At 36.9% G+C, this 25089-nt stretch overlaps 2 protein-coding genes across 2 annotated transcripts in view; both read right to left on the bottom strand.

The window, feature by feature from the left end:
* Nucleotides 1-1417: 1417 nt before the first annotated feature.
* LOC127975418 (melanin-concentrating hormone receptor 2-like) lies at nucleotides 1418-12300 on the bottom strand. The gene is made up of 5 exons (XM_052579462.1): nucleotides 11897-12300; nucleotides 10581-10790; nucleotides 8385-8579; nucleotides 7898-8017; nucleotides 1418-3688 (listed from the first exon to the last, which is right to left on the bottom strand). Exons 1-5 carry the CDS (start codon nucleotides 12208-12210, stop codon nucleotides 3376-3378), a joined length of 1152 nt encoding a protein of 383 aa, XP_052435422.1. The 5' UTR covers nucleotides 12211-12300; the 3' UTR covers nucleotides 1418-3375.
* Nucleotides 12301-18494: 6194 nt separating this feature from the next.
* The window catches only part of LOC127975419 (NADP-dependent malic enzyme), a 72601-nt gene continuing 66006 nt past the window's right edge, over nucleotides 18495-25089 (bottom strand). Inside the window, exons 8-14 of the mRNA XM_052579463.1 lie at nucleotides 24024-24121; nucleotides 23584-23697; nucleotides 21269-21374; nucleotides 21038-21180; nucleotides 20782-20955; nucleotides 18892-18990; nucleotides 18495-18780 (exon numbers count right to left, since the gene is read on the bottom strand). Coding sequence (XP_052435423.1) covers nucleotides 18613-18780; nucleotides 18892-18990; nucleotides 20782-20955; nucleotides 21038-21180; nucleotides 21269-21374; nucleotides 23584-23697; nucleotides 24024-24121 — 902 coding nt within the window. The 3' untranslated portion in view covers nucleotides 18495-18612. The remainder of the gene's footprint in view (nucleotides 18781-18891; nucleotides 18991-20781; nucleotides 20956-21037; nucleotides 21181-21268; nucleotides 21375-23583; nucleotides 23698-24023; nucleotides 24122-25089) is intronic.

Raw genomic sequence — 25089 nt, forward strand, 5'->3', positions numbered from 1 at the left:
ATGACAGAAAAAATGAAAATTTATTCAAAATATGACACTAAAAGAGAAAGAATATACACAAATATCTAACACATACTGTATATGATACGTCTGATAAATCATTATAAACAGTAGGATTACTATTATAGGCCTGTGTAGTTTTAGATTTCCTACGTGACCTGTAGCTGTCTGCATTCAGTGTCTTTAGGACGATTTGTTTTATAAAAAAAAATAAAAAATCCTTAATGTGGATGGAAACCCATATCAACATGGCTAAACCCAATAAACTACTCACTTACCACTATGGGTGTCCAGTGTTTCAGTTGAGCTCATAGGCTGGTTCAGTGACACTTCCATACATTTATTAGGCCTACAGCCTTCACAGCAATATTTAATCTTTAGGTCAACTCTACTATATTTATGGTTTTCACTCTATTCTTGTGTAGCAGGCAGCGCATCGATTCCACAAACACAAAGGCGCTTCCAGGTCGACAGAAAACTGCAAATGCCTGTTATTTCGTTGATTACAGTTCAAAATGAAGGCTATCACAAACGAGCACAGCTAGGTTCCCAAAGGAGAAAGAAAATTTAATTAAACGCGACTCTGCTTCACACTTGTCATCTTATATCTCGGGCTTTTCACCAGTCTCGCTACACACATAGCGAGAAGCCTGTTCCAATTAACAAAGAAGTTGTCATGCCCTTCATTCTCGCTTGGTTTCTGCGCGTGGTACCCGCGCGCGAAACAACAGGCTGTCGGGAAACCTGCGCGCACCATTGCCTCACAGGCGAAAACCTGTGCTTATGTCTTCACACAGTTTTACCATGTACAGAGGCGTCCGGGAATATTAATCTTACATTAAAACGATTAAATAACCGAGGTCATTTGTCAGAGTGCGGAACTGGCTGCGTCAAATTGTTTTAAAGGTTTTAAAGACCGGTGTTTGCTTAAAGTTGGTCATGGAAATGGGTTGGTATAAGTTAGTTGATGATCAACAATGAAAATGTCAGCGAAATTAAGTCCACATCAAATATTTTTAAGAAATCAAAAGCTAGTTGTTTGTTTAAATTTGCCAGTACATAAAATATGTTGCATACATGGAGGGGGTTACTCCTTGAAAATAGTCCTTAACATCCAGTCTCTCGTAATCTTTTTTCTGAAGTTTTATTCTCAATCACAAAGGTATTAATTGTTTTTACTTTATGCATTGATAAGAAAATAGAGGAATTCGCGAATGTAGACCCAAAATCTGTCAGGGTAGCACAAATCGACATAGCACCGCTGTGATCATGTGTCCCATAGGCTAATACAAGGAAATAAGCATCATAAATAAATATTTAAAGAGAGAGAAATTACTTGATATTGCATCCAAGCTTTAATTTATATACAGTACTTAAAATACATGATACATTTAATGATTTTTCAAATGCATGTCAACTTTGTGTGCTGGGAAAATTGTCAGCACGTGCCCTCTACTGGTGAAAAACAAATGCATGCTCAGTAATATGCGGGAAAACAGCGTAAATCTTCTATCAATCCTACTACTAATAGATATTTGAAGGAAAATCAGCAGTACAGTAAACATATTCGCAAATTTACCAAAAAAGGAAAATACTCTTAATAAACATTTAATATTATTTACAATGCAATACATCTTTCAAAAATAAAATAAACATAAAAAACAAAAGCTGGTGTGTGTGAAAAACAGGCACAAACAGGCAGCCAAACTGCTGAGGTGGAAGTAACAAGGTCAATGCCATATGAAGCAAGTCACAAACAAGGTCAAACAATGTCAGATTAGCAGCAGCAGCAGTAGTCAGTCACCTCACTCACAGACCAGAATGATGAACACTAAGAAAGAGAAAACTGATGGAATGGGGAACATACACAATGTGAGTTACTGTATGAACCTTTCTGCCCAGGCAGAATCTTTATTGCTGCACTGGAATCATTGACAAAGCCAATAGCACAACAGTTTGTATGTTATTGTACTGAATAGTATTATTGAAATGCAACTATTGTAACACTGAAACACTAATATTGACAAGTATTTGAACACACCAGTTGGTATTTTGCCTCTGGCTGGTTAACTAGGCCATAAAAGGCATAATTGAGACACAGAGAAACAGAGCATTGGGGTTAGTTTCCAGCCATTGCCACCAGGCATGCTTTAGGTCAGACACAATCCCTGTCTGTCTCTGGTCTGGTCAGAGAATTGATTCCACTCTGGGAGCTGGGCTGCAAACATATCCCTGCATCTCTGCCCGCCTGGTCAATGACCTTACTCTTCAGAGCTGCCAGCCACTTCATCATGTTCAGTACACACCAGACAATCCCAAAATGCCCTTAAAGGATTTCTGCATGACAGCATTTTTTTTTATTTTTTTTTGCCCGAACAATATTGATTTCTCTTGAGTGTAATAATGGTGATTTACTCACATAAGATGACCGAAAACATGCTCAAATGCCTCAATACATACTGTACAGTACAAAACAACCTTTAAATACATTTGCTGGTATGATGAATTTTCCTTTAAAATCTGTTGATAATACAATATAACATTCACAAGATAATAACATATCACATTTTCAGATGTCACATACAATCAAGCATAAAAAAAGATACTTATAGTACAAATTCACAGTGAGATCTATTTCTGTGCCCTGAACACAGTTGCTATTTATTATTATCATTATATTTAATTTCCTCCAGTGTTAAATGCTGCAGACCACAAATTAATGCAGTCTGAAACTGCCAAATGCCCCAAACATTCATTCAATTTCAATTAAAGGCAGAGTTGTGTGCCAATCAGAATAGAATTGAACATGCCTTTTCAACTGAGAATGCCATTTGAGTCTCACAATTTGAATCGCATAATTGCAATTCAAATTTAAATTGTTAGGAAATAGAATTGTAATAAACGTCATTGAAAAGTCAAGACTAAAATAAATGCAAATGTAGTTTTTAATTAGAAAAGTGAAGTTTGTAAGAACAAACTTTGAATGTTAGCTCGACAAAGCCTTGTTTAAAATTTTTTTTACGATTAATAGGCCTTATGGACAGAGTAGAGATTTTTGCTCAACCCTTATCAATTGAAGTAATGCACAGTACACATGCTAGAGTGAATTACTAAACCTAAACAGTAGAGGGAGCCAAAACACCACATTAACCTATAAATAACAAAACATTTACAACACTTAGTGGAAAAAAAGGTGCAATACATGCACATATAAAACAATCTGTGCTCTTTATGAAATACTTTAAAACAATTAGAAATGAAAAACAAAGAACAGGAATCTTTCTCCAAAACAGTCGTGCTTTGCCTAAGACCAACAAAGGCTTGTGCAATGATTCGTTCATTGCAGTGCTATGTGCGTTTCAGTGTGAATTCAGCTTAAAAACTGGAGCGAGGGGCCTGGATTTCCCGTTCCACACTTGGCATGCTGGGTGTATCTCGACAGACCAGCCTGTGGCGGAAGTGTCCGCTCAGCAGAATGTATATGAAGGGGTTAATGCTGCTGGCGGCGTAGCTCAGGCACACAGACAGGTAGTAGCAGGTGTGGTACGCTAAGGAGGGGCGAGGTATGCTCAGATTAACCAGCTGCAGGATGTGGTATGGCCCAACACTGACCAGGAAAACGGCTACAAGAACCAGGACCATTTTAGTGAGGCGGACCACACGCTCTCGAGGCAGGCTGGTGTTATACCTGAGAGAAAGTAGGGAATGTAGGATTTGGTCATAAAGTATGTAGCCTTAACATTAAATATATCAAAGTCAATGGGAACCGAAACTGTCTGATTATCAACATTCTTTGAAATATATTATTGTGTTCGGCCAAAGAAAGAAATTAATGCAGAATTTTCATTTTTGGTTGATGTCACGGACCAAACAGTCCGGCCATGAGGAAAACAGAAGTTTCTTTAGAAAATGGGTTATTTTATTACACCCCAAAAAAGTACTGAACAATAGAAACCAAAAAATTAACAACTAGGCCTATAAAAGAGGTCAACAAAATATAACTATACTCAAAACAGCATACAACAAAACAGAATATGAACTTAACAACCTCACCTCACAGAATGAGACACCAGGGAACATATATAGTGACTGGACAAAACCAATTTACACAAAAAGGGGAAAATAAAAAATGGGAGACAAGTACAAACAATTACAGAGCCAACAAACTAAACCCAAACCCCCCTCCAACATGGCAGCACATGGTATGGCTTAATTGGCAGGTCACAGGATATCACAGTCCTCCACCCTTGGCCACACCTTTCTTCCCCCCCCCCAGGACAGAGCTCTCTCCAACATGGTAACAAAGAAACAATGATTAATAAACAGAAAATATTTACATAGCCCTACAATGTGAAAATGTGTGCACTCCATTTAAACAGTGTGTTGCTAAGACAAATAATATTATATGATAACTGAAATAAACTATATTATCAATGTTTCTAAATCATGAATTGTTTGGGGTGTGGCTATTGCAAAAAATTACTTAACCTATGTACCTAAAACATAACTTGGGTGCTGGTATTACCCTTCCTTGCCAATTGGTCATCCTGTGTGGCTTGGGCCACCACACACCCCCCCTCTTCAGGACTCTCGCTGGTACTGCGAGAGAGGTAGTCTGCAGTAACGTTTACTTTGCCAGGGATGTGCTGGATTATGAAGCGGAAAGGCTGCAATGCCAGATACCAGCGAGTAATCCGGCCATTAGTATCCTTCATTCGCTTCAGCCACTGAAGAGCTTTGTGATCGGTCTCAAGAGTAAATTCTCTGCCCAGGAGGTAGTAACGAAGGGAGTCGAGAGCCCACTTTATAGCCAGTGCCTCCTTTTCCACCGTTGAATACCTCAACTCTCTGGAGAACATTTTACGGCTAATGTAAGCAACTGGATGGCGGTCCTCTGGTGGCCCCTGGAGAAGCACTGCTCCTAGACCTCTATCGGAAGCATCTGTTTGCAGAATGAAATCATCATTAAAGTTTGGACTATACAGAACTGGTTCCTTACTTAGTGATTGCTGGATGTCGTGGAAAGCTGCCACTGCCTCTTCTGTCCACTGGATCTGGTTGGGACACCTAGATCCTGTCATGTCTGTGAGGAGAGCTGCTCTATTGGAGAACTGTGGGATGAAGCGGTGATAAAAGCCTGCCATACCCAAGAAAGACCGTAGTTGCTTCCTTGTCTGTGGCAGCGGAGAGGACTCTATGGCCTGAATCTTGTTGACCTGTGGCCGTATCACCCCATTTCCAATAATGTGACCAAGGTACTCCGTCTCTGCAGCAGCGAAGACACACTTTGATGCATTTATGGTCAGCCCGGTAGAATGGAGACGCTCCAAGACAGCATGCAGATGTTCCAAGTGTTCTTCCCAGGTGGTACTATAAATGACAATGTCATCCAGATATGCAGCTGCAAAATCAGTAAAACCACCCAGTACCTGGTCCATAAGCCTCTGGAAGGTGGCTGGAGCCCCATGTAAACCAAATGGCATGACTGTAAACTGGAAGAGACCCCATGGAGTCCTGAAGGCTGTCAATCCCCTGGACCGCTCAGTTAGTGGAACCTGCCAGTAACCCTTACACAGATCTATTGTGGTCAAGAACTTTGCCTTCCCCAATCGTTCCAACAGTTCATCAATTCTTGGTGTGGGATATGAATCAAACTGAGAAATAGAATTCAGGTACCTGAAGTCGATGCAGAACCTTATGCTTCGGTCCTTCTTTGGCACCAGGACCACTGGGTTACACCACTCACTTCTAGACGGCTCAATGATCCCCAGGGACAGCATCAGGTCAGTCTCCTTCTTCAGTGAGGTCAGCAGCCGTTCCGGGATCCTGTAACTAAGCCTCCTTACTGACGACCCCTCCTTAACAACAATGTCATGTTCAACCATATCGGTCCTCCCCGGATTCTCCTGGAATACCCCATAACCACAGATTTCTCTCACCTGAAGCTGCTTTTCTTCAGAGAGGTGGTTGAGGTTGTGGCCCCCTAGAACCCCAGCTGAAGGCAAGTACTGTTCATCCACTTCCTCTTCCTCTCTCACACCTCTGATAAGCATCACCTCTCTTTGTTCAGGTCGCTGCACCCACTCCTTCAGGAGATTTATATGAAGTGTCCTGCTCGACCGAGGCCGCCTAGGGGTTGCTACCTGATATGTGGTAGGCCCAAGTTTCTTTAGAACCGTGAACGGCCCTTGCCACTTTGCCAGAAGTTTGTTGTCGTCACTGGGGAGGAGCACCAGCACCTTCTGTCCCGGGTTGAAAGATCTCTGCCGGGCTGACCGGTCATACCAGGACTTCTGCTGTTGCTGGGCCTCCTCCATATGTGATTGGGCGAGTTCGCTCATCCTTTCCAGCTGCTCTCTCATCTGTACAACATGGGATATTATATTAATCGATTCCCCTTTTCCTTTTATCATCTTTTCTTCAAAAAAATAAAATAAAATTTTCCTCAACTGGATATCCCACCGCTGCCACCAATTGTCACGGACCAAACAGTCCGGCCATGAGGAAAACAGAAGTTTCTTTAGAAAATGGGTTATTTTATTACACCCCAAAAAAGTACTGAACAATAGAAACCAAAAAATTAACAACTAGGCCTATAAAAGAGGTCAACAAAATATAACTATACTCAAAACAGCATACAACAAAACAGAATATGAACTTAACAACCTCACCTCACAGAATGAGACACCAGGGAACATATATAGTGACTGGACAAAACCAATTTACACAAAAAGGGGAAAATAAAAAATGGGAGACAAGTACAAACAATTACAGAGCCAACAAACTAAACCCAAACCCCCCTCCAACATGGCAGCACATGGTATGGCTTAATTGGCAGGTCACAGGATATCACAGTCCTCCACCCTTGGCCACACCTTTCTTCCCCCCCCCAGGACAGAGCTCTCTCCAACATGGTAACAAAGAAACAATGATTAATAAACAGAAAATATTTACATAGCCCTACAATGTGAAAATGTGTGCACTCCATTTAAACAGTGTGTTGCTAAGACAAATAATATTATATGATAACTGAAATAAACTATATTATCAATGTTTCTAAATCATGAATTGTTTGGGGTGTGGCTATTGCAAAAAAATTACTTAACCTATGTACCTAAAACATAACTTGGGTGCTGGTATTACCCTTCCTTGCCAATTGGTCATCCTGTGTGGCTTGGGCCACCACAGTTGAACTACTCCATTAATATATAAATACAAAGGTAGAGAAAAGATTAATGGAATATTACGGTTTCACTACAAGTTATAAGCTCAGCCGACAGAGTTTGTGAAATATTATAACATCAAAATTAATGTCTGCATGTCTCTCCTTTTTTTGCTTAAAAAATTAGGTTGCAGCAAGGCATGGCAATATCATGCCATAAAACCTTAAACCCTGAAAACTGTATAAAATGATTACTAGAAAATCTTTACAGCTCAAATAATACAGAACTTTTAACAGAAATAATTGCATAGGTGCTTTTATATCATTCTTAACTTAACTAAATCGGCTACATTTATGTCCCATCTACGTGCATCTTTGTTTTGTTTTTAAATATTGTATTGAATCTGTGATCTCTTTAATAGATAGGCTATTACTTATAATTCATGGTTTAGCCGATAAATTCTACATCAGTAAATTCTACATCAAAAGTTATCCTGCTTATACAATTTAAAGACTGCGCTGTCAATCTAAAACTACAAGATCATATCTGCACAGCTTCATACAAGAAATTCACTTTGCAGTTTATTCCCTTAATGCAAGGCCAATTAAAATATTAATGAAAAAAACTACTGTAGACCTAGCTAGAACAGTCAAGCCAGTGACTTCACAAGCAATTAAATTGGCAGATTTGGCAGTTTTACATCACATACTTGCTGTAATGAAAGGGAAAGTCACCTGTGAGCCTTTTTGTTCTTGCGATACATTCTCCAGGTGTAGCAGAGAATCAGCATATAGCAGATGAGAATGAGAGGTAATGGCAGAAAGAAGGAGGTCACAGTCTGGTAGAGTGTATACCTACAGATATATGAGGACACATGCTGTCAGTCATGAGGGAGAAGAACCTTAAACGAAAGTTGAAAGTTTCACTTCACTTATTTTAATTAAACAAGAAGGATGGATTCCTCAGAGCTGCAGACATCTGTACATGCAATTTTCTGGTGAAGAGGATGAGAGAGAAAAAACTACAGTATTATTGTTTTGCTTAAAAGTTAAGCTTTTAAGTTATGGGCCACTATGCTAAAATGCAGTTTTCATAACAGATAACAGAAAATTCAGCCAAAGCAAGGCTATGTCTATAAAAAATAAGCAGCGGGTGAGAGATGGAAGGATCGTCAGACCTGAGCAGCAGGTTATAGTACACAAGTAAAGCAGAACCAATTACCAGAGCACTTCTTTGGGAGAGACCAGGTTAAGGGAACAGCTTTCCAGCCCGTCCCTGAAGCGGATCACTTTGGCATGAACCCAGGCAGGTAGAACCATGATGAAAGAGGCCGCCCACACAAACAGGTTAATGCGGATTGTCCTGGATCTGGTCCTCAGACTCAGTAGGCGAAATGGATGAACAAGGGCCAGGTATCTGCAGCACAAAAATATAAAACAATGTAGACTTCGCTTCCCATATGTGACCCTGGACCACAAAACCAGTCATAAGTGTCAATTTTTCAAAACTGAGATTTATACATCATCTGAAAGCTGAATAAATAAGTTTTCCATTGATTAATGGTTTGTTAGGATATGACAATATTTGTTCAAAATACAACTAATTGAAAATCTGGAATCTGAGGGTGCAAAAAAATCTAAATATTGAGAAAATCAACTTTAAAGTTGTCCAAATGAAGTTCTTAGCAATGCATATTACTAATCAAAAATGATGTTTATATATTTACAGTAAGAAATTTACAAAATATCTTCATGAAACAAGATCTTTACTTAACATCAATGATTTTTGGCATAAAAGAAAAATCTATAATTTTGATTTGAAAATGAGGGTTTGCTAGACAGCCAAACTCTAAAATTGTCCAAATAACACTCTCTGCATCCCTGGTCTAGAAAATACTTAATCAAAATCATCTCATATAATTCTCAAATGCATCCATTCTAATAATGCATTCTAAATGCATCCATTTCTAATTATATAATGTTACGTAACAATTTATGAATATTATACATTGTGCAAAACCTATGTGTGAAGAATCTGACCAAAAGTGTGAGAAGTCACGTGCAGCAATAACTTGATATTTCGCTTTTTGAATTTCAAAGCACTTTTGGTCAAACCGTTGTTTTTAATTGTGCTGCGTTGATGAATAATGAGTTTACTTGTCTCATTTATAATTGTGGTAAGAGTGGCCTCTAGTGGTGAGATTAAAGAGTCGCAGCTCTAAATGAGAGAACTGGAGCACTAGGTTTGAACTTTATGCAGCATAAAAACAAAACAGCCACAATCCGAAAACTATATGCAGTTCCCAGTGGAGAAGCTTTATTCGAAACCTAATCAACTTTTATCAGATAGCATTGTAGCTCAACGATTCAATGAATTACTACTCATTCATTAATTTAATTGAGAATCATAGGTAATTCATAAAAATTTATCTATGCTTTTTTTTTTACCTGATTACAAACACTGAAGTATTCAATACACTACAATGGGCAGGTATTCAAAAGCTTTTTTATTATTTCAGTTTTTTTTATGAATTTATACATCTGATGAAAGTGGTGCTGCATCAAGTACCACTGAAATATTTACTACTATTCTCCCTGTCTACTTATTTCTATATTTTAATAAACATTAAACTATGCTCCAATAACTTAAAAATAGATCATTTTGGGGAGAGAAAAGGTTATCTATTTATTTATATAATGGTATTTGTTTATTTATTTTAAACAGACACATTTTCATTTCACTTTCCCTCCTGATGTAATGATAAAATAAAGTATCAGAGGGTTAAGGACAAAAATTACACAAATTATTTATGATGAAAGTGACATACAATGCCCTGTTAAAGAAAAAGAAAAACAAAGTATGAAATCAGATTCTGTCTCAAAATGTTATAGTTAGGATATTACAGACATAAATTACTTCATAACAGCTTCTCCCTCTGACAGGTTGCTTCAAATTCATCGGTCTCCTTTTCTTCTTCTAAGAATTCATAGTTTGTGCTGTTATTTTTATATGAGATTAAATTTAAATTTAACATCAGTGATTCACAGAGGACACTTTTCATCAAATATTTTTAATATCATGCATCAGGACATTCAGACACCTCATCAAATGAGTCACAACCATTTCTCATCACAGGAGGTATATATGAATGCCCATTTGTTTGGAGTGCATTAAAGCAATAGAGACAATAATATATTTTTTATTAAAATAATAAAAAAAATTATTTGATTTAAAAAGATCTACTGAAAAATAAAAAATGCCCCTTTAAATGTAAAAAGAATCACTTGTCAAATGAATATTGTTATATTTGCTGAAAAACCCACTTAATGCTCATCTTAATAAAGATCTGGAAATTGAATTAATTTCTTTAGAGCATGATTTGAAGCACACAGCATCAATATTTCTCTAAATACACACCTGTCCAGACTCATAGCGGTCATGACTGCAGCGCACGCCACCTGGTTGCAGTTATCAAGAGAAGTGATGATGGTGCAGAGCGTGCTGCCAAACACCCAGTGCCCTCCACGCGCCCACTGGTGAATCAGGAACGGCATGACCGTCACGTGGACCAGGTCGGCCACAGCCAAATTCCCCACATACACATCTGGCACTGTCTTTTTGGCAGACCTGCAAGAAAAACAAGAAATAATTCGTTGTGATCCGTTATCCCTTGGTGAGATACTGCTAAAAAAAAAAAAAAAAGAGTTAAAATAATAATGGGAAATTGTAAGCGGCCATAACCAGGATTATGTAACCTCAGCTCCAGTTGGGTCATGGCTAATTCCTGAATGAATCCATCCACTGGAGCAGTGAAAATCCTCAGAGGAATTCCTTCACAGCTAATTAAAGAGGCTACTCATATCAACCATTTCCAGTGACATGGTCCACAGCTCACATCACTGTTCAAATCAGCCCCATTTATGGTTTGGTGTGGCCCTTATGTGCCATATTTCATAATTGAAATTTATTTTATTGTGTATTTATTTATATATGTATACATGTATGTATGAATGTATGTAGCCTATGTATGTATGTCCAAGCAAAATGAATTGATACTTTTAATTTTGATGGTCAATTATTGTTCATAATGATAATAATAATAATAATACATAAATTGTATGTATGCATGTGTTTGTGTGTGTGTGCATATATGTATGTATATATGTATATATATATATATATATATATATATATATATATATATATATATACTGTACATACATATATATATTTATAATGATTTAAATCAAACAATTTATTTGACATAATGGAAAATAAATCTGGCAAACATAAAGTAATATTACTTTAATTAGTGATTTGGCCAATGAAAAAATGTGATTTTTTTAATCATCAAATTAAATGATCTAATCTTCTCATATTATATGAATCTATGCGTGAAAAATAAATCGGAGGTTAAATGTAGGCTGTAGTGGCAGTGTCTCACTTATTTCTTATTTGAATACATCTATCCTGTTATTAAAGCAAATCAAATTTTAACCTTTCAATCATGATTTTTAAAAAAAAATCTTCATAAGCATTCTTTATTTGCTATGATGACATTATATGTTGTTCTTTGAAATTCGACTTATTTCTTTTTAGGTATTCGTCTACGTATAAATACAAAATCGTCAACCGAAGATATCCCACCATACCAAGTAGAGATATGGTGAAATTTGAAGGAAGTGGATTATGTTGATTAAAGAGAGTTTTTCTTAATCAAGCTGTAAACTCACCTTAAAATAGTCACCAAAACAAGAATATTTCCAACAAGCCCAGTGGAACACAAAAATCCAATAAATGCAGGAAGAATTTTGGTTTCCGTGACGTGAACAATGTTATAATACTCATCAGCCGGGTATCCTGCTACTGTCTCATTAGCACGCGTGATGTTGTCTAATTTGAGCGTAAAGTTCCAAACAACAGGTTCCAACTCCACCATGGCGTTCATCATTTGCGTTAAACCGACGAGAATGCGATAAAATGCGGTAACAGCACACGTACTTGTCAATTCATGAAAAGTCCTTGTAGGTTTCAGCATCCTCAACATACCACACCGCGAGCACTGGCGTCTCCACTCTCACCAGCGCGCGCACGTACGCAGCTCTGTTTCCAGTCCCGCTCACTCCAACTCGACATCATTGACTGCTATTATTGACAAGGATTTTATTTCATCGGTCCTTCTTCAATAGCCAATCAAACCTGTTGAGCCGGTTTAACTTTATTTATTATTTTCACTTCAGTGGAAATAATGTGATTCATTTACAGTGTCATTTAGGAAAAAAGTAACAACTGAAACATATTAAAAGACATCAAACATACAGTAACTGTCATTAAGACTTGGCATAACTGATTCTTTTTAATCAACTGTTTTAAACACTGATAGTAATAAGCAATGTTTTTTGAGAAGGATTTCTGAAGGTTCATAAAACAGAATACTGGAGTAATGACAGCAGAAAATTAAGCTTCAACATCATAGGAATTATTATTAATATTATTATTTTTAATAAATGCAGCCTCGGGTACCCTAAGAAACTTACAGTACATTTACATTTATATTCAGATTCACAAAAAAAAAAAAAAAAAGAAAAGAAAAGAAATTGTGTTTTAATCAGGACTCCAGAAGGACCTCTTTTTTTTTCACCTTTTAAATTCATTGGCAAAAAAAGATTTATATTTTACATTCATTAGACAATTTATTCAAAGTTTCTTATTCAAGATTTATTTAATCAGTTAATTGCAACTGAATCATAACCTCGGTGTTGCTAGTGCCACACTGAGCTACAGAAAAAAGCTTCTGATCTGATCATTTTCTTTAGGAAAGTTAAATCAATCCTTTGGATGAGAAAAAGTATAAATGATATTCACTGGCATAGTTATACCACCATAAGCAAACTCCCTGACTCCCCTTCAAATGAAAGAATCTTAATGAAAAGCAAACATGCATGCAGTGTTCCTGCATAGTGATACATCTTCTACAGTGAAGATCATAAAAAGACAACTTCTCTTTTCTAACATGGAATTTGCCTTTTACAATAAAATGTTCTTTGAAAAAGAACACTCTTTTATATGAATGTACTAAAGCCATAAATATGCATATAGTTCATATGAAATGACAGGTAGAGGCAGAAAACTTGTTTTGAGTGCATTAATATGAATCAAAGCCTTGAGGGCAATAGACTTTCCAGTGTGAGTTCCCTATCATTATTTAGATTTCTTTAAACATTTGTCTGAAAAATATCACCAGAGATGTCTGCTACAAATATAGGAAATTTCTCATTAAATATTATTAACATGCAAATCCCATCATTTCCCACTGTGGGAATGACGAAAATGTGCAGCTAAAGAATGCATCCTTATGATTGGAGTGTCTTAAATCCACTAATTTTGAGGGTATTCCCAATGGAACAGCATGTTCCAACAGCATAGATCTCAGCACTTGGTTCATGTGCAACAAACTTCAGTAATTGAGATATCCAGAGTCCCAGTGAGGTAAAGAGAGATGGGCATAATCTGAATCCTTATTAAACACTGTGCACTTTTCAACTGAACAAATAATACATTATATTTCCTTAATGGAATTTTGTTTTGGTTTTACAATCTCTCTATATATTAACTACAACAGTGCCCTCCACTATTATTGGCCCCATTGGTAAATATGGATGAGCAAAGGTGGCTGTGAAAATAAATCTGCATTGTTTATCCTTTTTATCTTTCATTCACAAAATTCTAACGTATCATTAAAGTAAAACAATTGAAGATGGGGAGAAAATCTCATGAATAAATTAATTGTTTTTCTCCAATGCATGTTGGCCATAATTATTGGCACTCCTAGAAATAACTTTGAGTAAAATATCTCTGACGTATATTACCATTGACATTTACATTTTTTAGCACACCAGGGTGACTAAGAGCATGAAATTATCCAGCCATGGCTTCCTGTTCCTAAGGATTATAAATATGAGGAACACAAAGTCCAAATACCCCTTAATCATCCATCACAAGGAGTAAAACCAAAGAATATAGTTATGATGTGCAGAACAAGATTGTTGAGCTTCACAAAATAGAAAGTGGGTGTAAGAAAAGAGCAAAAGCATTGAAAATCCCCATTTCCACCATCAGGACAATAATAAAAGGGCTCCAGTCAACTAATGATGTTACAAATCAGCCTGGAAGAGGACATGTGTCTATATCGTCCTAAGGCACGTTGAGGAGGAGAGTTTGAGACGCTAAAGACTCTCCAAGGATCACAGCTGGAGAATTGCAGAGATTAGTTGAGACTTTGGTAAAAATAAAAAGCCTAAAAAAATAATCAAAGAGCCCCTACATCACCACATGTTGTTCAGAAGGGTTTCAAGAAAAATTGTCCTTGCTCATCCAAAAACAAACTCCAGCATATTCAGTTATCAGACACAACTGGAACTTCAAAAGATACTGGCTTCTATGGTCAGACAAAACTAAAGAAAAAAAAGAGCTTTTGAGCAGCAAACCCACCAGATCGGTTTAGTACAACCAGGGATAAAAAAAGTACCTCATGTCCAGGGTTAAATATACTGCTGGATACATGGCATAATATATTTAATCAGAAACCAGAAGATAAAAAATCTAAACCTGACTGCCTCCATAAAAAATATTATGGGGTGTGGAACTTCCATCAGGACAATAATCCAATTCAAATATTAAAATCAACACAAAAATGGGTCACTGAGCACAACATGAAACTTCTGCCATTGCTGTCCCAGTCCTCTGACCTGAACCCTATAGAAAATGAGAGGGGTTAACTGAAGAGAAGAAGAACCAACATGGAGCTGGGAATCTGAAGGATCTGGAGAGATTCCGCATGGAATGGTCTCTGATCTTTTATCAGGTTTTCTCCAGACTCTTCAGGCATAATAGGACAAAACTGTGCTGTTATCTTGGGAAAAGGATGTTGCAATAATTGGGTGCTAACTGTGGTAAACGTGAACTAAAAATATTTATTTCACAATGAGATTTACCTCCAACTTTCAATTGTTTTACTTCAATGAAAGTTTAGAATTTTGTGATTTTTATTGCATGAAAGATCAAAAGGATAAAAAAAATGCATATTTATTTTCACAGCCGTCTTTTCTCATATTTAATAAGGGTGCCAATAATAGTGGAGGGATCTGTATATATTTATTTATACAATGCTGTTAACGCAGGGGTTGGCCACTTCACTCATAACTGCTACTTCTGTTTCTTTTTTCTTAACAAGAAGTGGATTTATTCAGACACATAACATCTTTGTCGCCACATCAAACGGGAGACATTTCAGGTGTGAGCACCAACTTCACTTCAGCGGCAGGCAAACGGTATTGTGTTCGCAGAATTGCACACTCATAATTATATATATACAAATGCAGATAGAACCTTCCACAAAAAACAGTGTTCAACCCGATCAAAAGCTTTTTCTTGACCTACAAAATAAAACCAAATTTTAGGTTTAAAATCTTGGATTTCAATAAGATCCTGAACAAAAGCAATGTTGTCAAAAATCTACCTATTAGCTAAAACTTTTGATAAAAGCTTATAGTCGCTTCAGAGCAAAGAAACTGGACGCCAACACCTTATATCTTCAAGATCTCCTTTGTTTGGTAGGAGGGTCAACACAGCTCTTTGGCAACTTTGAGGCAGCTTACCCCTTGCCAGACTGATATTCAACACTTCCAGGAGATCCTCTCCTATTGTTGACCAAAAAGACTTGTATAAGTCTACTGGTAAACCATCGATGCCTGGTGTTTTAACAGGTACAATGTGACAGTCCCTTATGATATTCCAGTGATGTTTAAAAACATAAAATCTGTCCAAACTTGCCATATAAATTACTTTATCATGCACATGAGTCCAAGTATATTGTTTTTGTGTACCCTTTAAACATCTCCATGCATCACATAAGTCGTGCATCTTGAATCATTTGATTTCTAGAAGGCATATGAAGCTCTAAGTGATTTCTATCTAGATTAGATTTATTACAGTTGAAATCACCTCCCAAGAATAAAAAGTCTTCTTGATTACATTTTTGTAAAACAGACCAAAAGCTATTATAAAAAAAAACATACTCTCTATTGCTGAGACTGGGCAGTACACACAAATAAATACAATAACTTTATTTCCATAGCTTGCTCTTATTTTTAAAAGTCTACCTTTTACTATTTCTTCTACTTGAAAAGAATGTGGGTTGAATTTTTTTTTTGCAAAAAGAATGGCTACTCCACCAATAAGTGAAGTATTGTGACTTAAAAACTAAAACCCACCCCATTCTATAGCCCAGTCCGAAGCATTATTTTAATCACTATGAGTTTCCTGCAACATTATCACATCTAACTTATTTTGCTTCACAAATTCCTGTTCTTTTCTTAAAATCTCTCGCCCCATTAATGTTCAAGGAGGCAATATTGATTTCATTCATTTCTGAAAGAAAAAAAGGAAATGAAGTAAAAGCAAATACTTTTAAAAAACTACAAACCCATTATTTGTAACTTAAGGCTTTTTAACTATTTTCATTAACAAGATCAGAGTTTAAATTTCTTACAATTTTCTTTAACCAATAAATCTCCTTATTTGTGAATAAATTATCAGCCATACACAACTTGGTTTAATCAACAAATTATTTGATGTCTGTAAAATATTCATACATGTACTCCTCTCTTATTCTTTGTTGCCCTAAGGAAGAGTTTAATGTCTTCTACATTGTAACTATGATTACATAAATCACTTTGAGAAAAACTGAAACTTGAATCCAAAGATTCATTGCCACTTTCCATCCCTTCTTTGTCCTCATCATCAATCACGTTTGTTTTTTTCTGCTTCGCACTTTGAGCTTCACTTGAACTTTTCCTTTAACTGGAACTTTGAACTCCATTTTATCTGATTCTAGATTAGCCTCATCACAAATTCCAAATCGCTGCCATTTCACATGGTCACTTTCATCCCTTGTCAAAACAGACTCAGTAGTGGAATCACTAGTTCCTTCACTCACTATAGTAGTAGCCTCCATTCCACTTTCTTGCAAGGACACTACTGATACATCTGCACCTAAAGCCGCATGCTGAGCCTCAAACACCCTACCATTATTTTCCACAACAGTCAAATTTCAAAACATTCAAAATGGGAGCATTGGAGGGTCCTGCCTCTACCCTTTCCTCCTCATGATCATTATTTAGATTAATCTCCCTCATATTTTGATCATCAGTTGATGGACGATCTTCTTTACTCCTTTCAAGGCAAGCCCGAATTAGATGGCCCCTCTCCCCACAGTTAAAGCACTTCATCTTATCGGTTGTGACCAAGTGGCAACCTCCCGCTCTCTCTCATGAAACCAACAAGGAAGTGACTAAAACTGTAAAGGGAGTCAATCCCATAGACTCCCCATGTCAAAATGCTTAACTTAACAACAGGAAAAAACATGTTTACGGCTTGAATGATTGAATGAAACAACAACAGCACTATTAGTTTTGGATGCTGACAAAATACTATCATGCCCAACAACCTCTCCCATAGCCAAACAGCAATCTTCGACACTCACCGCGGAGCCACTTTAACACCACGACGTCGCGTGAGATTATTTTAAAAAACAGCTGCAGCTCCGCCATAGCCGCACAAGGTGAAAAAAAAACCCTGTGACCCAAATCAAACAAACAACAAAACCAAGAGAAAAAGAGAAAGGCAATAAAACAGAAAAATAAAGAAAAAACAAAAAAACTCAATCGCAAAATCATGCTCCACACTCACGCTCACACTCACACCGAAAATGAGAGAGAGAGAGAGAGAGAGAGAGAGAGAGCGTGAGATAGCTTCTGTGAATTAGGCTAACTTACCTCTTTGCATCTCTAAACAGCACTGTCTCTATGCTAGTGAGAAATGTCATGTGTGGTCTTTAGTTGCTACACTACTGTATATAGGCTAAACCGCCAGGGCAGTGCTGACACATTTTTGTGCAAACAGTTAACTATGCGAAGTGATATATGGAACTTTAATGTAGTCAGGAGAGCTGCCTGGAACTATGTTCGCCATGCGTTTCCCAGAAAACAATTTGATTGACAGTTATGGTGTTAAAACACAGTTATGGGTTCTCTATATCTGGTGCCAGAATTCTCCTTCTATTGAAGAGAATGACTCATTGAACTTGATAATTAATTATACAACAATTCTTTATGTGGTCTGATGAAAGCAAAAACAAATATATACATAATGAGCTTCCTCAATGCTGGATACTGTATTTCCTCATGATTCCCAATTAACGTACATCACGAATGGATAATGGAAATTATAAAGAATTCCATACAATCTATTGAATAACACACCATCACAAAATGACAATAAATGACATTTTATTTAGGATATTTTAAAGTTTACAGTAGTGTTTAATATTATAATCATGTTATAAAATCACATTTAAAAGAGAATTGTCATATAAATCTAATTTTGAAGCTCACAGTTTACATGTTTGGACAGTCATGGCATTTTCAGGCCAGCTGTACGAATCTACTGCAAACTCTTCATAGTCTGTGCTGTAGATGAGCGAACGAACAAAAGCCTCTTTATCGTGCGGCTCCGGATGCAGCGTTGCCATTTTGCTTTTGTAGGCGTACTCCACAATCTGTCATGATGTTCATAAAATAATTATATAAAAAAAAACAAGCACAAAGAATCTAAAAAGCGACATGCATGAATCACGGCTGTAGCTTGAGATGTATTGAGTCAAGCTCACCTTCACAGCCAGCTTAATGGACACTTCCCGGATGCTGTTGAGAGGAGGATACAGACGCCCCTCTGCAAGATTCTTCTCGGTCACCAGTTCTGCTATGGTCTGGAAACACAGGTCAAACTGATGATTGTTATGGACTTAACATATACAGAACACTATGTGTCTAATTATACCATTTGTGCACATGCACATGCAAGATAGAGACCAAATTAATTACTTTAACAAGATTTACTTCATTCATCACTTCTTTCATCATTTATTCACCTTTGTGTCATTACAAACCTGTATGACTTACTTTCTTTTGTGGAAGACACAAGATAGTATTTTGAAGAATGTTAGTAGTTAAAAAGTTTTTGGTTTTGCATTGAATTCTTTGGTATGGACAATGCGGTTTTTCATTGTGCCACCCTCAAGATCATTTATTTTTGTCAATAAGAAAGGAGTCCAAACCTTCTGCAAATAATATCAAGGCATAATAATTCACAATTCGCTTTTGTCATTTTTCAATTTAGACCTAATTAAGACAGACAACAAAATTCTCCAGCCACCATCAGCTTCAGTCATTCATTAATCTTGTTGCTCGTATCTTCTTGGTTTATTTACATCAATTTTTCATCTCTCCCTCTATGTCTTTCAGCTGTTTGTTTCGTGTGCAATTTAAGGTCACCCCGAGACTCGATATTCCAGAACCATAACTTTTTGAAATACACGAAAAGGTAGAAGAACCAGTGGGAATAAATCCTGATGCCCAATGCTGTTTGAAGTTCAGACATCCACACTGCAGCTTCAGTGGAGCAGGGAAAGAGATCCAGCTCATGCTCAGCGTACATAAAACCACTCTGAGCGGCTCTAAAGAGATAAATCTCCTTTAGTGGCACATGCTGATATGATATGTGGACCTGTATGGCCTTGGCTAACCTTTTAGACTGCAATGGGCTGTTACCATTAGAACAGGACAGTGGTTCATTGAGATTCAAACCAGTTCTCTTGTTTACCCCATCTGATGCAACCATCCACGGTACCTGACCACTGTCTGGCTGAGATCAGGTGAAACATGGAGGACAGCTTGACAGATAAGTTCAGCAAAATACAAGATGACATTGCACAAAGTGATACGATGTTTGCATATTGTAATGGGATTTTATAGTTTATATTGAGCATGTAAAGTAGTATAAGAGCTGGACAAATTTGCGATTTTCTCATTATACATGACACACACCTTCAGAGCACTAAGCACTGATGACATTTTTTTTTCTCCCTTAGAATGTCTCTTGGAAGCAATTAGTATCAGGGTATAATTTGGAAAAACATCGTAGATTTGTCAATGGGCATTTGGGGTTGGAAAAGTTCACCACTTTTTTTGATTCAGTAAGTGGAAGCACAAATGAAAAATAACATATTTCAACTAGTAAGTACACAGTAATTGTTTCTCATAGAGAAATAAGATATTTTCAACATTTACAGGGACTAGTCTGTGATTTTCGAGCAGTCTGAATACAAAATGTCTGTATTTTATTTCCACCACCCATGTAAAAATCCCAGTCAAATAACCTACCTTTTTTGACAGACACAAACGTTTTCTGGTAATTTGATTGCTCTCTAAATCTGAATGAGTTTACAAGAGGGGATAAATTCAAAAGTCATTTTGTCAATCCTGGTTAACTATTGTCTAAGACTTTACAGTAACTGTGGTCCAAACAATGGGACTGAACATGACTGACCACCTGAGAAGTGCATTTCCAGGTTTGTAGGACCACAAACTCAAACCTCCACCTTGAATTTACCTTCAACCGTAAGCATGAGTTTTATCACTGAGGTGTTCCCATGGGAAACAATTACCATCCAAATAGGGCTTTAGAGACAGACTGTAAAAACCAAGTGAGATTTTATCACCTCAGCCATAACGAGGAAAATATTCTCAGGGATGTGTCTCATTGCACAAGCGGTTACCCCCAGCCCCACTCCAGGGAACACATAAGCGTTGTTGCCCTGACCAGGGTAAAACTTTCGCCCATCGGGAAGGGTTACTGGATCAAAGGGACTGCCGCTTGCAAATATCCCCCGTCCCTGTAATATAAAGCACAAAGCAAAAATTAAATCGATTCACTCTCTCACATGAATGCACACATGCTACTCCTTCTGAAAGCACCTCAGTGAGTGTGTAGCACTGCTCAGCTGTACACTCTGCCTTGCTAGTGGGGTTGCTTAGAGCGAAGATAATAGGTCTCTTATTGAAAGATGCCATCTCCTTGATTATCTCCTCTGTGAAAGCACCAGAGATAGCTGCCACCCCTGAAGAGAAGAAGAGAGGGATTTGAGTAAAATAGTCCTCACAAGGACTGCTGGAACAACAGGAGTGTATATTTATTTATAAATATACCAATTATAGCAGTGGGTTTCAGCTCCTTCACAACATCTTCAAGCTTCTTCATTTGAGCATGCTCATGTGCAAACCTCTCTTTCTCATGTGTGAGGTGATCCCGTCCCTGAATGGGAGATAACAGCAGAAAGAGGAAAAGATAAATATTGAAAGCGTATCAGAAACATTCCACAGCACACCTCACCGCACTTCATAATGAACACAGGTTCTCTCCGCAGGGAACAAAGAGAGTAAGACGTCACTCTTAGAAATGTGTAAATGTCACTGCGTTGGATAGCATTAAAAATTAATATTTTATCTATATATCCAACATTTCTTTTCACTAAATACAGCACAAGTACTAGTTAGTTAGATAAGGCGACAGTCAAAATTTCTGGTTGTCAAACACGTTCATAGTTGATGTGATGAACTACACCTTCAAGAGATGAGCTGACTTCATACAGCCACTAATAAAGTAACTACCTGAAGACCAGTCAGTTAAAATAATCATAGAAAGGGCACACAAAAAAGTGAAGGTAGCATTGATAAAAGGTCTAGCACATAGTATGTTAAAGGAATCAACTTCACACTTTTAGGGGGTGGGTTAAATGTCCAAGCCACTTTTCTTAAAAATAAAATAAAAAAATAATAATAATATTAAAGGGTTAGTTAACCCAAAAATGAAAATTAGCCCATGTTTTACTCACCCTCAAAGCATCCTAGGTATATTTGACTTTCTTATTTTAGATGACTCCAGTCAGAGTGTTCGTTTTCTCTTTCAAATGTCAGAATGGGAGAAGGTGGGTGCTTTTGTTAAACAGTCCAAATGTAGTCAAATAAAGCGCATCCATATTAAAACATGCCTCACAAGGCTCTGGGGGGTAAATAAAGGCCTTCTGTACTGAATCGATAAAAAATCCATAATTCAAAATTTGGAAATACTTTTTTCTTACTTCTGCTAACTGTTGTAGGTGGAAGTTGTTCCGGGGATCATGTAGGATGTATGCATTTGTACACATGGGAGAGAGCAAATAAAACAAAATAAAAAATGCTGGTCATGAATTAGATTAGAAGCACAAACCGAGGATTTGTAAGAAGAATGTAGGAAGATTTAATATATAATCTAGAGAAGAATGGTTTTTCTTTGCTAAAGTAAGGAAACTTTGCTTCCTTTGTTCCTGTAATCAAACTTGCGAGAGAATGGCTTGCTCGTATGATAGTCAGCAGAAGTGAGAAAAAAGTATTTATAACATTTTAAATATGGATATATATATATTTTTTTTTTTTTTTACAAAAAGCATGGATTTGCTACAGGAGGCCTTTATTCACAAGCCCTGAGTCGTGTGAATTTATATATATCGTGAATTTATATATATCGTGAATTTATATATATCGCCTATTTGTATAACTCTGATTGGTTTCGCCTGAAAGAAGAAAGTCATATACACCTAGGATGCTTTGAGGTTAAATGAAACATGGGTTAATTTTCAGTTTTGTGTGAACTAACCCTTTAAAAGCAACTATATAAAAAAAAATGTGTGCACAAACTGCACATGTGTGTGCACATTTAAAAAAAAACAATTGTACACTTAAATGCATATATGTAAAAGCTCTGTTCAAGGGACATGCCCGAATACTTTAGGTTATTTCACGCTTTACAGCATCTAAGAAAAACGTTGAGGACGTAGCTTCAGGCTGCAGGAGAGCAGAGTCAGACTGGACATATGAAAACCGTTGAGATCACAGAGCTTCTCCATCATCATCTTGCCCTAAAGCAAGATTCTTACTCCAAGGAGTTCCAGGGAAGTGGACAGCATCTGGTGTAACATATCGCCTAGATGAAAGTATAACTATCAAAACCTCTCTGATCTCTGTCTCTTTGTATGTAAAATGGCAAAATGACCTGTAAAAGGACAGTTCATCCAAAAATGGAAATTCTGTCATTAATTACTCACCGTCATGTAATTGCAAACCGTAAGAGCAAACCGTATTTTTGATGAAATGCGAGAGCTTTCTGACCCTATAAATAACTGACATGTTCAAATCCTAGAACATTGTTAAAATGCAGAAGCCAGCACAGACAAAAAATAGAAGAAAATGCTGAATATTGTTGTTATTAATGTTGGGTGAGTAAATAATTACAGAATTTACATTTTTGGGTGAACTTGCCCCTTAAACAAAATCAACAGAAAAAAACATCTATTGAACAACGATGAATCAGTTTTAATGAAGACCTGTACAGTAATGTTCATGGACAATCAATAAACATGACTGAATAAGAGTGTTTGAATGTCAACACTAAATGTAGAAAACATAGCCTTTAATGATGACCTCACCTTAACGATAAGTCCTTTAGAGTCCACCATCCAGATTTTCTTTATACACTGCTCACGAGGAAGCCCCTCTTTCTCCATCGCCATAATGATGAGCTCAGCTATGCCCATTGCGGCCTGGAAACATAAAAATGCTGTTACAGATTTACATTTCACGTACACTTGAACACATCTAAAGAGATGTGAAGTCTGTGAACTTCCCAACATTTCAATAAAAAATCTCACAGCTTGACCCAAATAATGAATCTTTAACGAATTCATTCCATACATCTTAAAAACACAAGAATTATTAAATACATTTGACAGACATGAAGAAATCGTGGTATGTTTGCGCCCATGTACTGTTATTGATCACTCAATATGGATTAACAACCATCAAAATACGAAAAAAAAAAAAAACGTTTTAAACTGTTATTTGAGGAATCTGTGCAGAACATACTTACTTCCCCTGCACCCTGAAATACAATGGTATGGTTGCTCATTTTGCTCTTGGTAATGCGAAGGGCAGCCAGCAGTCCTGCCACAGCCATAGCAGCAGTACCTATGGGACAGAAAACACAAACATCTTTCACTCAATTGTTAATCTTATCTCCGAGGTAAACAGAAAAACAGTTCAAAAAAGCATGAGCTGAAGCTTGAGACTCAACTCCAGAATCTCATTAATTGTAGACATAAAGATGAAGTCAATACAGTGGTGGACTTCTGGAGGATTTGTCAAAGGAGTGAGATAAGCAGCTGTTTATATATTGTCGAAGAAGAAATGTGCTCTAAATACTAGATCTGATTTGGGGGTGAGTCTTTTAAATATACAACAGTGTGGCTGTCTTCAGAGAATTCTAGCTTGCTTTCAATTAACTGTCAATAAAATCATCATACATATGCATGAAAACTGTCTGAGAATTGTAAACTTTATTTCTGAATGGTCCATATATATATATATATATATATATATATATATATATATATATATATATATATATATATATATATATATATATATATATATATATATATATACTTTATATGTCACAGAACAGAATGAGACCACAAGGTGAGTGAATGGTAAGTGAAGAGGTATTTATTAATTAAACTCAAAGAAAGTTGAGGAGCGGAGAATCAGCAGGTGAATAGCACATTAGCTGGTGAGATGAATCAACTTAGTTAACAGGAGTTCTCTCTTCCTTTGCAGGTTGGTGAGGAGTGAATGTGGCTTTATACTGGTCGTGATTGCTTGGTGACATGTATGGGGAATTTGTATTCAGGTGATTGTGATCGTGCAGGCTGAGAACTGGGACCTGACAAGACTGGTGTTTCCTTGACAATATACAGTATTTATGGTGTTTCTTTTTTAAAGACCAGTGGCATAGACCAGTGGTTCTCAACCAGAGCTCAACTTTCAAGTGGGTCACAGGATGAATTAAAAGTATTTAGATTAAAAAATCATTATTAATATATATTATCAATATACAAATTAATTCAAAATAAAGCATAAAATCACAATGTAAACTG

The sequence above is a fragment of the Carassius gibelio genome, chromosome B16, assembly GCF_023724105.1.
Source record: "Carassius gibelio isolate Cgi1373 ecotype wild population from Czech Republic chromosome B16, carGib1.2-hapl.c, whole genome shotgun sequence".
NCBI lineage: Eukaryota > Metazoa > Chordata > Actinopteri > Cypriniformes > Cyprinidae > Carassius > Carassius gibelio.

Excerpts from the sequence above, each read along its gene's own strand:
- LOC127975418 (XM_052579462.1), bottom strand. The coding sequence starts at position 12,210 with ATGTTGAGGATGCTGAAACCTACAAGGACTTTTCATGAATTGACAAGT. Across the intron at positions 10,791-11,896 it reads GTTTTGGTGACTATTTTAAG|GTCTGCCAAAAAGACAGTGC; the intron begins GTGAGTTTACAG and ends TTTTTCTTGCAG. Across the intron at positions 3,689-7,897 it reads AAGAACAAAAAGGCTCACAG|GTATAACACCAGCCTGCCTC; the intron begins GTGACTTTCCCT and ends ACTTTCTCTCAG.